General features: G+C 62.0%; 2 protein-coding genes across 2 annotated transcripts; one reads left to right on the forward strand and one right to left on the reverse strand.

The window, feature by feature from the left end:
- Positions 1-46: 46 nt before the first annotated feature.
- CCDC103 (coiled-coil domain containing 103) lies at positions 47-5,204 on the forward strand. Its single transcript, XM_054000227.1, has 3 exons — positions 47-705; positions 1,575-1,707; positions 3,137-5,204. The coding sequence occupies exons 1-3, from the start codon at positions 545-547 to the stop codon at positions 3,602-3,604; spliced, it is 762 nt and encodes a 253-aa protein (XP_053856202.1). The 5' UTR covers positions 47-544; the 3' UTR covers positions 3,605-5,204.
- A 727-nt stretch (positions 5,205-5,931) lies between these two features.
- On the reverse strand, positions 5,932-11,337 carry GFAP (glial fibrillary acidic protein). The gene is made up of 9 exons (XM_054000228.1): positions 10,837-11,337; positions 10,314-10,374; positions 9,842-9,937; positions 9,614-9,775; positions 9,224-9,349; positions 8,819-9,039; positions 8,584-8,627; positions 7,857-7,942; positions 5,932-7,558 (listed from the first exon to the last, which is right to left on the reverse strand). The coding sequence occupies exons 1-9, from the start codon at positions 11,301-11,303 to the stop codon at positions 7,517-7,519; spliced, it is 1,305 nt and encodes a 434-aa protein (XP_053856203.1). The 5' UTR covers positions 11,304-11,337; the 3' UTR covers positions 5,932-7,516.
- Positions 11,338-15,336: the final 3,999 nt, after the last annotated feature.

Consider the following 15,336-nt stretch of genomic DNA (forward strand, 5'->3'; position numbering starts at 1 on the left):
GAGCGGGGCGGTGGGGCCGGTTCTGTCAGGCGCGGCCGGGGCAGCCCCGAGGACCTTGCGCGGCCCCGGCGCTCCGGCGGCGGGAGCGGCGCTGAGCGGCCCCGGGGCCGAGGTGTTCGTCACCCGGCGGGGCTGTCGCGATAGAGAGAGCGGCCCCGCGGCCGAGGTGTTCGTCACCCGGCGGGGCTGTCGCGATAGAGAGAGCGGCCCCGCGGCCGAGGTGTTCGTCACCCGGCGGGGCTGTCGCGATAGAGAGAGCGGCCCCGGGGCCGGGGGTGTGTCAGGGCCTGGAGGGTTCCGACAGGGAAGAGGCTCCCGGTTGCCACCCACGTGCGCGGCCTTTGGGCTGTCACAGTGGGGGTCACAAGGCAGCACTGTCGCGATAGGTCGGGGCTGTCGGGCCAGTCCGGCAGCGCTGTTGTGACAGAAGTGTGTCCTCGAAGCCGTCGCCGGCAGGGCTGTCTCACAGGAGGGGTCCCTGTGCCCCAGGCCGGCCCTGTCCGCACGTCCCGCAGGCGGCAGTGGTGCCTGCCCGCGCCCCGGGATGGAGCCGGGGATGGAGCCCGGGATGGATCCGGCCGGAGCGCTCCCGGCGCTGCAGCGGGAGCTGCGGGCGGCGCTGGCGGAGGACGAGCGGCGGCAGCGGGAGGGCGAGGCCAAGCTGCGGGCGCTGCGCCAGGGCGTCCCCGACTACGGCCAGTTCAGGTCCGGGGCTCGGGGAGCGGCCCGAGGGGCCCGGAGGAGCCGGGAACTCGTCTGGCGGCTCCGGGACCCCTCGAGGTCTGAGCGCAGAGCTGATGGCCCGAGCACTGCTCTGGGGGACCCGAGGGGCAGCAGCCTCGGGGTGCCCGGAACAGCCCCGAGGACAGAGCCCACTCGGCCGTGGTTGAGATTTGGCCCAGAGCTCCTCAGGTGGCCCCGTGTGGGCTGAGATCTGTCCCTGCTCCGTGCCTGACCCGTGGTGGCCCGGCTGTAGCCAGCAGTGGAGTGGCACTGTCCCCTCCCCAGGACAATGCCACCTTCTCCCAGCCCAGCCCCCCGTCTCTCCCCACAGCCCCAGGCCGTGCTGGGAGAGCAGGAGCAGAGGGTGACATGTCCCCTGTGCCCTTCCCAGCCTGTCCCTGCTGTGTCCAGGGCTGCTCCAGGGGCAGTGTTTGGCACTCCCAGTGCCCTCCAAACTCCTGGATTCCCCATGGATCCATCTGGGGGCTCCCTGTCCATCTCCATCCAGGATCCATAGGTAGATCCAGGACTTTGACCACCCTTGGGAGGCATTCTGGGACCAGCTCAAATTCCATTCATGGATTCATGTCTGTCTCATTCCCCCATGCCACCTCATGCCTGAGGGGCAGGAAAACACTTTCAAGTGGCTTCTGCCCCAAATATCTTGATGGGATTCCCCAGGGATTTTAAGCTGGTTTATCCTTGTATCAGTCAGGGCCTGCTCCTCCGGCCTGTCCAGCCCCTCTGGGTGATCCACACAGCCCAAAGTCAGAAATTGGCTCAGAGGAGCAGCTTGAGGCCTCAAAGTGTTTTCTCTTGCCATGTGTCCCTCCTGTCCCTGTTCCCTTTAGGGAGATTGTGCTGGCTTCTCACCTGAAGCCTCTGGAGAAGAAGGACAGGCTGGGAAAGAGGAGGAATGTGCTGTGGAATCCTTGTGCAGGCCCAGCCCAGGCAGCACCCGCCCACGCTGTGGAGATCCCACAGGTGAGGGAGAGGTTGCTGGGGCCTCATCCACAGCTGGAAATGACTCAGGAATCATCTGGGCGTTAATTGGAATGCAGGAGTTACTCAGGATTCACTCTGGGTGTGAGCCAACGCTCCAGGCCCCTGGAATATCGGAATTTGGATCAGCATGGGGTCAGGCTGGGCCTCTTCAGGGAGAGTCCGCTCCATCCCTGTGGGAATGGAGGTCTGGCTGCACACCCTGGACCCAGAGCTCCCAGTGCCCCCATGGTGGCCAGGAGCAGTCTGTGGGAGCTGTCCCTCCTGGCTGGGAGCAGCTCCCAGCAGCTGCAGCCTGACCCAGAGCCAGGCCTGTGCACCAGGATCCTCCCTGGAGCAGCCTCTGGCTGCAGAGATTCCCTGAGCACAGGGAATTGCCCATGGTTTAATGATCATGGAAAAGAGCTGGGTTGGGTTAATCCTGCCCAAGGCTGACCAGCTCACTGGGACCCTCAGCAGTGGGAAACAGGGACAGGACATTGTCTGTCCAAGTCATTTGTGATTGGAGTCATCTCCTGCCCCTGCCGTGGGCTCTGGCCATGATAAGGCGATTTCATGGATTGCTTTATAAACAATCTCAAGGCTTGTTTATGATGCTGGGTTTCATTGACGTGTGTTTATTGTAAGATCTTCTGCAACTCTCCTGAGTAATGCTGTGTTTGCTTGGACTGAGCAATGATCTCCCCAAGCAAATCCTGCTCCTGGTTCCATCAGCACCAGGCTCAGATCTCCAGAGCTTCTCCATCTGTGCTCAGCCCCAGCTGGTGTCACTTTGCTTTGTTCCCTGGCTATAGAAAAGCTGCACATTTGCCTCCTCCTTCAGCCTGTGTGTTGGTGACCCAGCGGGGCTGGGCTCAGCAGTTCATTAGAGCTGGTATAAAATGGGATTTCCTTTACTTGGGAATGCCACTTGGAGCTCAGCTCTCAGCCTCTGCTCTGCCACAGAGCCACCAATGCCAGGTGGTACCAGACAGGGCATCTGCACATTTTCTGGGGTTTTCATCTCCCACTTTTTCTCTGCCACTCCCTGTTTTTTCCTCTGTGTGCTCAGAGTGTTCCCTGCCCTGCCCCGATCTCTGTGAGATCCCTTCCCAGGCAGTGCTGGTGAATCCAGGCTGGGCAGAGAGTCTGACTCTGGCTGGGGTTGGGGCCACTCCACAGCCATCTGTGTTCATACTGGGTGTCACACCTCATCCACACTTCTCTTTTCCCCCTGGAGTTCCCTGGTTTCTCAGGGTTGAAGGCACCTGGCATTTCCTTGTCTTCCCCTTTTCCCCCTCAGCAGCTCCTTGTGCTGCCAAAGCCCCTGGTAAAAACATCTCGGCTGTCCATGGGCTGATTGAGGCGAGGGGATCAAAGTCTTCAAGAGGGAACAAAACAAAAGGAACTGAGTGTCTCCTTTCTCCTTCAGGAGCTGGATCAGCTGCCTGGGACCGCTGCGGAATTTCACCGAGACTGGCGCAGATGCCTGAAAAGTGGGACAGAGAAATACCAGTTTTTGCTGGAGCTCGGAGGGGAGGCCTTGGGCAGGATCTTCCAGGCTGATGTGGGCTTTGGCCTCCTGGGGGAATTCCTGGCGGTGCTGGCAGAGAACATCCATCCTGGAGACAGAGCTGCTGTCCTTCAGATCCTGCAGAGCCTGGCGGGCACCAAGCGCTTCGGGCTGAACGTGGCTCTCCTGAGCCAGGCGGAGAAGGAGAGCAGCCAGGATTTGTTCAGGAAGCTGCAGAGCAGGGATTGTCAGGCTGCTGGCCAGCCTGGCTGCCTGGCCAGCTGTGAGGCAGGGAGGGAAGCCCATCCCATGGAGACCCACTTGGAAAAGGAAACTGAGGAGGAGAGGACAGTGGTGGAGCTGATGAAGTGTTACCAGGTCAGCTGAGGGAGCAGGAGCACCAGGATTGAGCAGGAACAGGGTAAAAAAGGCTCAGAAAAAACTCAAAGGTTGACTTTGGCACCAGCCGGGGCACAAGTTCTGCACAATAAAGTTTAGCTCCCAGGCTGTGGTGCTGTGATCTCTGAGCAGGGTGTCCTCACAGATGGGTATGGCAGAGTCTCTTGGATAAGGAGAAAACCAAGGGAAAGAAAACGGGGCGGTAGTTTTGAAGGAGAAATCCAAACCCAGGTAGTCCCTTTCCTCTTCCACCCCTGTCCACATTTACTGAGGGGTTTTAGGAGATGTAATCGATGACAATGACAATTTCAGGTCCATTTTTTCCCCTAACCCAGTGCAGCAAATGGCAGAGTCACCCCAGCAGACTGGAACCACCTACTCCTGCCTGCCCTGCAGAAACCACCAGGCACCTGATGGCAGGGTCCAGGTTCATCCCTGAGGCCTGGCATGGGAATATTGGGTTTTATGGCACCACTTGAGGGGACATGTGTGTCCCTGCACTCTGCTGCGGTGCCATTCCTCCTGCTTTTGCACACCTGACGACAGCTGAGCACTGGAGGCTTCAACAAAAGAAGATCCTGGAGTTCCCCAAGATTGGGATGGAGCATTTTGATGCCAGAACAGCCCCAGCACAACAGTCACAGCTCTGGTGGGAACAGGCACATTGCTTGGGTGGTGCCAAGGCTCAGGGTGAGGATGGCAAGGCTGGGAGCAGCCTGCTGCATCCCGCCTCTTGGGAAAGGCAAAATCCCTGGGGTTTGGTGGGAAGACTCAGGAGAAATTCAGAGGAGCAGAGATTATGGGAATGGTGACAGAGGATGGGGCTGTGGGACCCACTGGAACTCTTCCCAGGTCAGCCAGTTCATGGTGTGACCTGAGCTGCTGAGAGCTGAGCTGAGGGGCCAGGTGGGGTCCATGGAAACATGAGCTTCATCATCATCTTCATCCTCACCCACCTGGGCATCCAGACAGGGTCCACAGGGAGCAAACATGGGCATCATCATCATCCTTGCCCACATGTGCTGCTGCTGGCGGACCCTCAGGAACCCATCCAGGCTGGAACATCATCCCCACGGGGCACTTGGACAGCCTGGGCCATTATCCCGTTGGAAATTCCCCACGTTCTGGCCATCAGCAGTCAAACGCTGCCAAGTCCCTGCTCTCCCTCCCCTCAGGGCAGGAGTGGGACAGCCAGGACTGATGTGGGAAAGTCCCTGTTTGGGCACAGCTCAGTAGGGACAGGCAGGATTTGACAGTGCCAGGGTTTGCTCCAGGTGGGATTTCACACTGCCAGGATTTATTCCTGGCTCTGCCACTGGTTGGCAGTGGGGGTTAAAGCTCAATAAAGTCCTTTTCAAAAGAAAACTTGGAGCTGCTGCAAGATGTTTTGGCCAAACTGTAGAGTTCTTGATCCACACCAGTGATTTATTACAGCTGTTTTTCTAAGAGGCTGCTAAAAACATCCACCAAACTATTTTAATCCAATTAATACTTGCTTTCTCACCCTTATTTGCCTTGTTTTCCATGTTGAGAACTGTGTGTACCAAACCCTTCAGTGTCCCTTTTGAGCTCCTCAGCTGGGGCAAATGCATACCTTTTACTTTTTGTTTTGTTGTTGTTGTTTTTTTGTTTTTTTTTTTTTTTTAACTCGTGAAAGGAAAAATATTTCTCAAACTGATCTGGTTTTCTTCAGAAATGGCTGCTGCCAGGGTGTTTTTAACTGACCCAACTCAGCACAGTCTGGAGTCAATGTTTGTGCCTGACAAAGTCATCTCGAGCATCCCCCAAAGGTTGTGACAGCTCTGCAGGGTTTCGGTGGACACTTAATCCTCTGCATGGAGCAGGCTCATCTCCTTCTTCTGAGGATGTGGCTTGAGGATTTCAGCAGAAATCCCTCTGTCCAGGAGGACACTGAGGGTCCCAGTGATGCTCTGGCCCTTGAACCTTTTGATGATGTGCAGGATCTCCAATCCACCCTCAGCCCCAAAGCTGCAGCCAATCCTGGCTGGGATTGTGTGGGGAAGGAGCTGGGTTTGAGGGTGAAGAACCCGCAGCAGATCCCTGATTCCCATTCTGGGAAGGAGATCTCTCCCACCCCACTGCTGGCTGTGGGTGTTATCCCTGCACCCCCTCCCCTCTGCTCAGTTCCTCGTGGCTGCTGGCCCTGGAGTGTATCCGTGCCCTGGGGCTCAGCCCTGAGCACCTTCTCCTGCAATATTAGGATTGGTTTGGGCTCCCGGAGGTCCCCACCACCCCAGGTAATCCCAAAATCCCTCAGCTCTGGCTGCAGAGAGGTGGATGCAGGCACAACCATGGAAGCTCAGTGTGTTCGTTAGCTTTATTCTCAGCCCGAGCTGCAGCAGCGTTAGTGCATTAATTCGGTAGCAAGGGAGGCTGCTCGTGGTGTCCCGGCCCTGCACCATCCCCCTGCATTCCCGCCCTGGGCACCACTCAGCTCTCCCATCACACCTCCTGCCCTGGGAACGGCAGTTCTGGGGGCGGGTGTTTTGTGCCTGGAGTCAGAGCAAAGCTGCTCGGCACCTGACCGAGGGACAGAGGGGACAGCACCCCAGGGCAGCCGTGTGCTCATCCCAAAGGCTGACAGGGCACGGGAAGTGCTGCTGGGTCGTTGCTCCTGTGTCAGGAGGCATCAGGCAGGTCCTACTCGTGGTCAGTGGCTGCAGCAAGATGAGGACGGGGCTGTGGGCAAGCCCCGGGCTGGGCAATAGCCCTGGGGGCAAGTGCTGCTCTGGGGGAGGACAACTGGGGGACAGGGCCCCATGCAGCCCAGGGACAAGAGATTTCTTCCAATGCCCATGGAGGGGGTGGGCTCAGGCTCTGTGTGGGGCAGGGACTGTGGCTGGGGCAGTCCCAGTGTGATCCCCAAGTGACGAGACTCCCCCATCACTCCTTGGTTGCAGGTGGCACCTTGGGCTGTGAGACCCTCACAGGTGCCCCGACACCTTCCTCCTCCTCCTCTCCTCTGCTTTCCTCTCCTCTCCATTTTCACCTGCATGAGATTCCCCTGCCATAGGGCCGTGAGTCATCCCACACCATGAGCCCCTCAGGTCTGGTTTTTCCTGTTTTTCCTGTGTTGGGGACACCTTGGTGGCAGTCACCCGGTGGGATCAGGACAGCCCCATGGCTCTGTGCTAGGAGAAGCCCTTGAGGCCACTGTGTAGCCTCACACCCCATCCCAGACACCCCAGCACCCTCAGGAACCCCTCCTTGCCCATTTTGTCACCCCTTGACACTATCCCAAGAGCATCCTGCTTCTCCTCCACTCTTCTCTTCCTCCTGCCCCTGCCTCTCCATCCTCCCCTTTCTCCTGCCCCCCTGCCCCTGCCTCCCAGCTGAGCTCACCCAGCGCCTGGTGACAGGGCAATGTCCCTCTCCAGCCGGTACCTCGCCCCTGCATCCCCCCACCCGAGGGTCTCAGGGTCTGGGTGCACTGGGGCCATCCAGGGAGGCCTCCGAGACCAGAGAGTGGATGTAGGGAGATGCTCTCGGCACCATCGTGTTGTCTGACGGTGCACGGAGATGGAAACAGGACAGCGTCTCTCCCTGGAGAGCCAGGATGAGGCAGGCAGGGCCCCAAGCCCGCGGCACCCCGTGCTGTGGGGATGCGGCAGCGGCCCGGCGGGGAGCGCGGCCCCGCCCGGCTCCGCCGGACTCCCGCGAGTGCTGCCCGGTGCGCCCGGTGCTCTGCTGGCTGCCAGCCCCCAACGGGGTGCCACCGGCCCCTGGGCACGGGGGCACGCGGGAGAGGCGAGGGGTGCACGGGAGGGAGATGCTCCCCCCAAGCGCCCCCGGTCCCTCCCGTGCCCCCTGCCCGGCCCGGGGCTCCCGCGCAGCGTCGGGCGGGACCTGCGGAGCTGCGGCTGCTGCGGCTCCCCCGCGCTACGGCACCTCCTTGTGCTCCTGCTTGGACTCCTTCAGCACCTGGAGGTGGAGGCAGAGGGACCGTCAGCCCGGGATCGGGTTCTGCCACCGGCCGAGCCTGCGCGGGCTCTGAACGAGCTGGGGGACAAGGACAGGGACAGGGACAGGACAGATTTCTCTATGAGCTCAGCTCCACCATGACCCACAGTCAGATCATGCCATACCCTCAGGGATCACTGGCTCCCTGCCTGGGCTGTCTGTGGGGCTCAGGGATGGTGGCCCCATGTGCAAGTCCCTTGGGGACACCCTGTGGGGACATGGGGATGGAGTGTGGGTGACGCAAATTAAGATTTCCCACCTCTCCATCTCGGGTCTCCACAGTTTTGACCACGATGTTTCTCTTCACGTGAGCTTCTGACACAGATTTGGTGTCCAGGCTGGTTTCTGGGGGACATGGGCAGGACAAGGCAGTGACACCCTGCCCGGGGTATGGCCCTTCCAGCCACACTCAAGAGGAGAAGCCCAAAGAAAATGGATTGGGCTGAAAACCCCTGAACATGAGAGACAGCAGCCCTGGGGACACAACCAGCCTCAGGGACAGGGCTGGCCTCAGGGACATGGTTGGCCTTGCAGATGTGGCATGCTGTGGGATCTGATGTGTCCTGGGGACACAGTTGGGCTGTGGGGACAGCTGGGGACATTTCTGGCCTTGGAGATGTTGTGGACCATGGGGACATGGGTGGCTTTGGGATGTGATTGAGCTTGGGGACAGGGTTGTCCCTGGGGACACAGTTGTCACTGAGGAACACAGTTGGCGTTAGGGATGTGGTTGTCATTGAGGACATGATGATGTGATCAGTGCTGGGGACATCATCGGCCTTGGGGACATGTTCAGCCATGGCACCCTCCTCCCCCTACCCTGGGAGCAGCCAAGAGGTTCCCTGGGATTCAGAGAAAAACCTCCTGATCCCTCTGAATGGGGCAGAGATGGCCAAGGTGGCTTCTCCTGCCACAGAGCCCCCAGAAGCCACCCCTGTTTGTGCCACCACCCCGCTCCCCCTTCCCACGCGTGGGGCACACCTCACCTCGGATCTGCAGGTTGGAGAAGCTCTGCACGGGGATGGTGATCCTGCAGGGGCAATGGGAGCATTGGGAAGAGCACGAGGTCCTGCTGCCCCCCAGCTCCACCTGCCTGGGGCTGTGGCAGCAGGGCTGGAGGATGGTCCCCAACCCAGCCGGACACCCCAGAGGGACCATGAGGACTTGGGCTTGGTTAGGGGCATGGCTGGGTTGGGGTGAGGGGCAGGACGGAGCTGTCACCTGCTCTCCTCGCCCTCCAGCAGCTTGCGATATGTGGCGATCTCAATGTCGAGGGCCAGCTTGACGTTGAGCAGGTCCTGGTAGTCCTGCAGGTGCTGGGCCATCTCCTCCTTGAGGCTGCGGATGTCCTCCTCCAGCCGCCCCACCGTGTCCTGGTAGCCGGCCGTCTCCAGGGCGTAGCGCTCCTCCAGCTCCCGCAGCTGCCTCTCCAGGGACTCATTCTGGGGGGCCACGGGGGGCCGTGACTCCTTCCATGGCCACCTTCTCCAGGAGCTGGGGGCGTTCCCCAACGTCCATCTATCTCCCATTCCCCTGGCTTTGGGTGGTGGTCCTACCAGGGAACCCCTGGTGCTGGCAGCTCCCTGAGGCTGTGTCCCTGCTCTTGCACCCCACGCTGTCACCTACCGAGCCCCGCAGAGCCTCCAGGTCGCAGGTGAGGGCCTGCAGCTGGCGCCGGTACTCGTTGGCCTCCTGCTTGGCCACCCTCAAGGCCTCAGCGTGCCGGGCGGCCGCGTCTGTCAGATCTGCGAACTGGGACAGGGGACGTGTGCCGTGGGATGGGACCACAGGGCAGGGATGTGTTCTGGTGGCACACGGTGTGGGAACACGACCCTGCTCTGCTCCACAGCAGGGACATGGCCCCAGGAACGCGTGGCAAGGAGAAACATCCCTGGCCCAAGTGGGGACAGCAGAGATCCCGAACCCCACACACCACCAACCCCAGGTTGAGATGGTGACACCCCGGGAGGGGACAGCCAGGCCGTCCATCTGTGGGGCAGCCAGCTCCCACTGCACCTTGGACTTGTACCACTCCTCGGTCTCCTGGACGTTGCTGGCGGCCATGGCCTCGTACTGGCTGCGGATGTGGCGCAGGGCGGCCGTCAGGTCCGGCTTGCTCGCGTCCACCTCGACGTGCACCCGCTGCCGGGCCAGCTGCTCCTGCAGCTCCCGCAGCTCCTGTGGGGACAGGGGCGTCAGGGCAGCCCCCTGAGCCCCAGACCCCCAGGCCCAGAGCGGGGTTACCTCCTCGTGGACCTTGTGGAGGAAGGCGATCTCGTCCTGCAGGGTTCCCACACGCCTCTCCAGGTCCAGGCGAGCCAAGCCAGCATTGTCCACGTCCTGTCATTGTGAGGAGACAGGAGGGACTGTCCCAGCTGGCCACCTGGGTCTGCTCTGTCCTGAGCTGCCTGGTCAAGTCCATTCCCTCCCACTCCCACCCAGCCCTGCCTCTCCCTACCCATCATAGCATTTCCCAGTCCCTCACCGCTTGCTCCTGCCATTCCTGCCCATCCATGTTCCATATCTGTCCATCCCTGTCCTTCCCATTCATCCCTGCTCCATCCCTGCTCTCTACCTGCCCACTGTAACACATACCAGTCCCTCAGTTCCTGCTCCTGCCCATCTCTTCCTGTCCCTGCTACATCCTTGTCCATCCCTACCCCATCCCTGCCCATTCCCAAGGGAAGCCAAGCTGGGATCTGGCCCCTGCCCTCACCTGCCTGTAGGCAGCCAGGTTGCTCTCGGCCTCCAGCCTCAGGGTCACCTCGTCCTGCAGCCTGTGCCGGAGCAGAGGCACAGTGACACGTCCAGCACCACGGCTGGTCACTCTCAGCCCACAGACAGCACCAGCACCCCTCCAAACCCAGGTCAGCTCTTGTGCCCACCCCACACACCCCCACACCATCCCACACTGTTCCCAGGGGTCACCCATATCCCATCACAATCCAGGTGCATGCCAGTCCCTGGTCCCCAGAGCTACCCTGCTCCTGTCTCAGGGGCCGGTCTGAGCCCTGGGTACATCCTGGACTCCATTCTGGTCCCAGGGATCACCCTGGTCCCTGTCACCACCATGGTTCCCATCACCAGGAAGGTCCCGATCACCATCCTGGTGTCCATCCTGGTCCCTGCTGCCACTTTGCTTCCAGCAGCCACACCGATCCTGGTAGTCACCCTGACACCCATCCCAAGTGGACCGCCCTGGTGTACCACCCACTAGCCCAAGCTGGACACTGCCTTACTTCTGCTGGAGGCTGCTGAGGTCCTCGGCCAGGTTGTCCCTCTCCATCTCCAGCCGGGCCTTGGCGGTGGCCAAGTGCTCCACGCGGCGCCGCAGCTCCCGCAGCTCCTCCTGGTAGATGTCGGCCGCGTGCGAGGGCTCCCGCTCCCGCTCCTGGTTCAGCTCCAGCAGCAGCACCTTGTTCTGCTGCTCCAGCAGCCGCACCTTCTCGATGTAGCTGGCGAAGCGGTCGTTGAGCTCCATCATCTCCACCTTCTCGTTGGTGCGCGTCTCCCTGAACTCCGAGTTGAGCGCCGTGGCCAGCGAGAAGTCCATCCTGCCCGAGCCCAGCCGGGGCCCCGTGCGGGCGCTCAGCTGGGGGCTGCGGGGCGCCCGGAGCCGGCCCGGGGAGCTGCCGGGGAGCACCCGGTACACGGGCACGGAGGGGCCGAAGCGGCGGCCGTAGGAGGGCAGGCGCCGGCTCTCCATGCCGGGCGGATGGGCGCGATGTGCCCGGCCGAGGGGTTTTATGCAGCCCGGAGCCCCCGTCCTGCCGGCTGCCCGGCGCTGCCCCCCGGCCAGGAGCCAGCGGGCCGGCACGGCGCCAGGCTGTGGCGCCCGGCGGGGTGGCTGTGCCCTGGCACCCAGCCCGGGCACCGCGGCACAGCCCCTGCCCACCGCTGCCCCCACTCCGGGCACTGCAGGGTCTGGGGAACGCGCCAGGGTGGGGACAGAGCGGTGGCCACGGGCACCCCGTGGGTGGGAGCTGACTGGTGCCAGGCTGGGTGCGATCCATGGGGCACTGGGGGTGCTACTAATGAAGACCAGCTATTTATTAGGTGGCTGGAGCCTCCTAAATCCTTCCCATCCCAACGGGTCTGTGGAAGCACTGGCTGGTGGCCCTGGAGCCCCGGTCCCTGTCCCAAATGGCCCAGGGTCCCCGTGGGAAGGTTGATCCCACACAGCTGAGTGATCATGGCCATGTCACTGACCGTCACTGGCCACACATGCGCTGAGTCTGGGGGGCCTTTTGCCCCTGGTGGCACACGGCAGGGGCTGCCAGGGGCTTTCCGCGGCGGCTGAAAGGGGCTTTGTGCGGAGCCGGAGCCGCGGCACAGCCGGGAGGAGCCTTTGTGCCAGGGCACGGCACTGCCGGGAAGCGCGGGGGGCTGGATCCAGGGGGGCCCGGCGCCAGCGCCTGCCCCGTCCCTCCCAGTCACAGCGCAATGGCCACAAACTGGGGCATGGAGGCGTCTTGGGCACGGCCCAGGGAGGGGATGGGAGTGTTCTGGGGACAGGGGGACATGAGCGACACGTGGTGGCACCAGGGTGGGTGCCCCGAGAGGCAGCCAGGGTGAAGCTGGGGACAGGGGTGTCCCTGGAACTCTGCTGCAGGGACAGGGACGGGAACCGGGACAGGGACAGGGACAGGGACAGGGACAGGGACAGGGACAGGGACAGGGACAGGGACTGGCCCCGCCGCTGGCAGTAGATGGCAGCCGATGGCCGGGAAAGGCTCTTGCCTGCCGTGGGACGGGGACATTTCGCTGGACCACGGCCACCATCACTGGGCCACCAACAGTGGCCAGTGGGGAGAGCTGTGGCAACGGCTGCGTCCCTGTGGGTGCGGTCCTGGGAGAGCCAGAGCTAGCAGGGATCGTACTGGTGAGACTGGTGGGACTGGGACAGCTCCCACATCCTTCTTTAACCCCCAGAAGCTCCCTGCCTCCAGCCAGCCCCCTGTTCCCCCGGCTGTCCTGTGCTGGTGTCACCAGGGATTGTGCCCACAGAAATTCCAGGTTTGGGGCACCTACACATCCCCCAGTGACTCTTGTGTCCCCAGACAACAGCGGCATCCCTGGAGACACGTGCTGTGTGACAGCTCTGGTGACAGGACACCTCCCTCCCTGGTGCACAGCGGGGTGGAGGGGGGACAGAGCGGGGGCTGCAGAGCTTTGGGGTCCTGTGTGGGCACCCGCTGCTCCCCAGGGATCGATTCTCTCCCGGCTCCCACGCAGCGCGATCAAAGCACGGGAAGCGGCCACTGCCGGCAGCGGCGGGAGGCAGAGCTGGGCTCCCCCTCCTCCTCCTCCTTCTCCTCCTCCTCCTCCTCTTCCCTGGTCCCCGCAATGAGACAAAGGAACTGGGAGCGGGCTGGCAGCTTTAATTGGAAGCTTCCAGGCTCAAGGAGACAAAGGCGACATCAGCTGCTGCCGGGCAGGGAAGGAGCCGGGAGGAGCCGGTGACCCCGGCCCCGAGGGACAGCAGCGCCCGGGGCTGTCCCGGTCCCGGCCCCGCTCCTGCCACACGCGGTCACCACCGAGGGCGGCTGTGAGGAGCTGGTGCAGGGAACCAGATGTGACAGTGCCAGATGTGCCCTGGCACGGCAGGAAAGGGGATCACAGGGGTGGTGGGGACACTGGTCCCTGGGTTGGGTGCTTGGGGGTCTCTGTCCCAGAGTGGGGGGTGTCACACGGGTGGCAGCGATGGGGCTGGAGCAGAGGAGAAATACAGAACAAAACCTTTTCCCATCACGATACAGTGTCAGGTCCCAGGAGGGCAGGTGGCTCCCCCACCCCTCACCTGCACTCTGGGACACTGAGCAGGGTGCCCAGACATCCCCCAGCTCAGAAGAGGGTGCAGAGGCCCCCACAGGACCCTGGGATGATGGAGATGGGGGAAGCCACAATGGAGCCCAACCCCAGAGCAAGTGCCTTTTTCAGGCCAGCTCAGCTGGGAGCTGCTCCTGAACCCCGGCTCCCTATGTCCTTTGGGAGCCCAAACGGGAGCTGGGAGAGGGGCTTTGGGAGGCAAAAGGGGGAGCAGAATAATTGGGGAACCTGTGGTTTTAGGGGGTGCCAGGTTGTGTTGTAGGGGAGGCTGTGGGAGCCTGGAGGGGGTTCAGGCTCACGGGGGCTCTAAGGGGGCACTGGCCGGGGGTGGCACAGGGAGGGAGTGGGAAGCAGAGCCCAGGAGGAGTTTCTGAGGCCTCTCCCAGCCTGGGGATCTCGCTCCCCCACTGCACCCCCAGCTGAACCAACCCTCCCCTCAAGGAGTGCATGAGCACCCAGACCTTTGGAACTGGAGCCCTGTGCTCCAGCAGCTCTGTGGGAATGGGGAGACACAACAGCAACCCCAAAGCACACAGCCTGAAACTGTTCTGTGCCTGCACCAGTGCTGAGAGAGGCTGGGAGTCCTGGGGACACGGGGTGTGGAGGTCCCAGGTGCCTCCTGGCTCCTGGCTGGCAGCAGACGTGGCCTCGAGCTGCCAGGGGCCCGCAGAGCTGCCGGGTGCCTCGGCCCCACTGCCCAGGGCTGCTCGGCCTCGGGGTGCTCGGCTGCCGTGCCCAGGTGCTGATGCGGGCCCTGCCCCTTCTCCCCCAGCCCACGTCAGCAGAGCAGCTCCTGGACATGTTGGCCAAAGGCAATAAAAACCGAGCACAGTGTCCCACCAAGGCCAACGCCTCCTCCTCCCGCTCCCACGCCATCTTCCAGGTGAGGGCTGCTGGCTCTGGGATCGCCCCCACTGCTGCTGCAAACGGGGCTGAAAACACACCTGCACACCTGTGCCAGGACCAGCATGCCAGGGCTGTCCCCCTCAGCACTGAGCTGGGAATGTTGCTCCCCAGGAGCTCTGTTCATGTGCTCTCTGCTTTCTGGGTGCAAAGCTGCCAGTGGATTTCAGTTCCAGCCAGGCCCTTGCCCGAATTCTCAGGGCTGTCACGGCTGCCTGGGCAGACGGAGGCTCTGGCTGTCACTTCAGCCTGAGCCTGGTGCCTCGCCCCTTGCTGCTCGCAGGGGAGCAGCCCAGGTGTCTGCATGCTTTCCCAGCCAGCTCCCAGCTGGGCTCGTTGGTGGGTCCTGGATTCCTGCCTGCACAATTCCCTGAGCTGTGCTGGAAATCTGCCCTTCCTGCTGCCAGCTCTGCCTCCCAACAAGCAAACCATGGGCTGCAGAGGATACAGGAGCAGTTCTCAACTTCCAGCACCTCTGGCCCTGCAGGGGTTGCTCCTGGGGGGGTTGGAGGATTTACAGGGCAGTGGGGGAAGCATGTTGGGTTCTACTGGGACATTTTTAGTGATTCAGAGGGGAAGGCATGGAGCAGTGCTGCCAGCTGAGTCTTGGTGGCTGTGTTTCCCCTAGGCTGCACCAGCCCTGGGCTTGGCACCCACAGCCCTGGCTGGTGCCTCCCTGGGGACACTGTCAGGCTCTGTCTGGGGGCTGAGTTTGGTGGCAAAGTCCCCAGGGAGAGTCAAGCCTGGAGCTGCCTCGCTGTGTGAGCCCCTCCTGGCTCATGCTCGGGCTTTGGGTGGGTTTGTTGCCCTTCAAGAACCCAACCCTGCTCCATCCCTGAGTGTGGGAGACACAGATTGTTTTCCATAGCTCTGTTCCTCCCTGTCTTTGCTTCTCATGTCCTCACCAGTTGTTGGGTTCACCATCATCTACAGGGTTCAAGTGCCAGAGCATTGCTGGGACCCACAGTGCCCTCTTAGACAGCAGGATTTCCCTTGGGAATGCTGAA

This window comes from Vidua macroura, chromosome 27 (genome assembly GCF_024509145.1).
Source record: "Vidua macroura isolate BioBank_ID:100142 chromosome 27, ASM2450914v1, whole genome shotgun sequence".
Classification (NCBI taxonomy): domain Eukaryota; kingdom Metazoa; phylum Chordata; class Aves; order Passeriformes; family Viduidae; genus Vidua; species Vidua macroura.

Bases quoted from the DNA above. Each gene is read 5' to 3' on its own strand.
- CCDC103 (XM_054000227.1), top strand. From the start codon at position 545: ATGGAGCCGGGGATGGAGCCCGGGATGGATCCGGCCGGAGCGCTCCCG. The intron at 706-1,574 runs GTCCGGGGCTCG...TGTTCCCTTTAG, and splicing joins CCCGACTACGGCCAGTTCAG to GGAGATTGTGCTGGCTTCTC. The intron at 1,708-3,136 runs GTGAGGGAGAGG...TTTCTCCTTCAG, and splicing joins ACGCTGTGGAGATCCCACAG to GAGCTGGATCAGCTGCCTGG.
- GFAP (XM_054000228.1), bottom strand. From the start codon at position 11,303: ATGGAGAGCCGGCGCCTGCCCTCCTACGGCCGCCGCTTCGGCCCCTCC. The intron at 10,375-10,836 runs GTAAGGCAGTGT...GCTCCGGCACAG, and splicing joins CTCAGCAGCCTCCAGCAGAA to GCTGCAGGACGAGGTGACCC. The intron at 9,938-10,313 runs GTGAGGGCAGGG...TCACAATGACAG, and splicing joins ACCTGGCTGCCTACAGGCAG to GACGTGGACAATGCTGGCTT.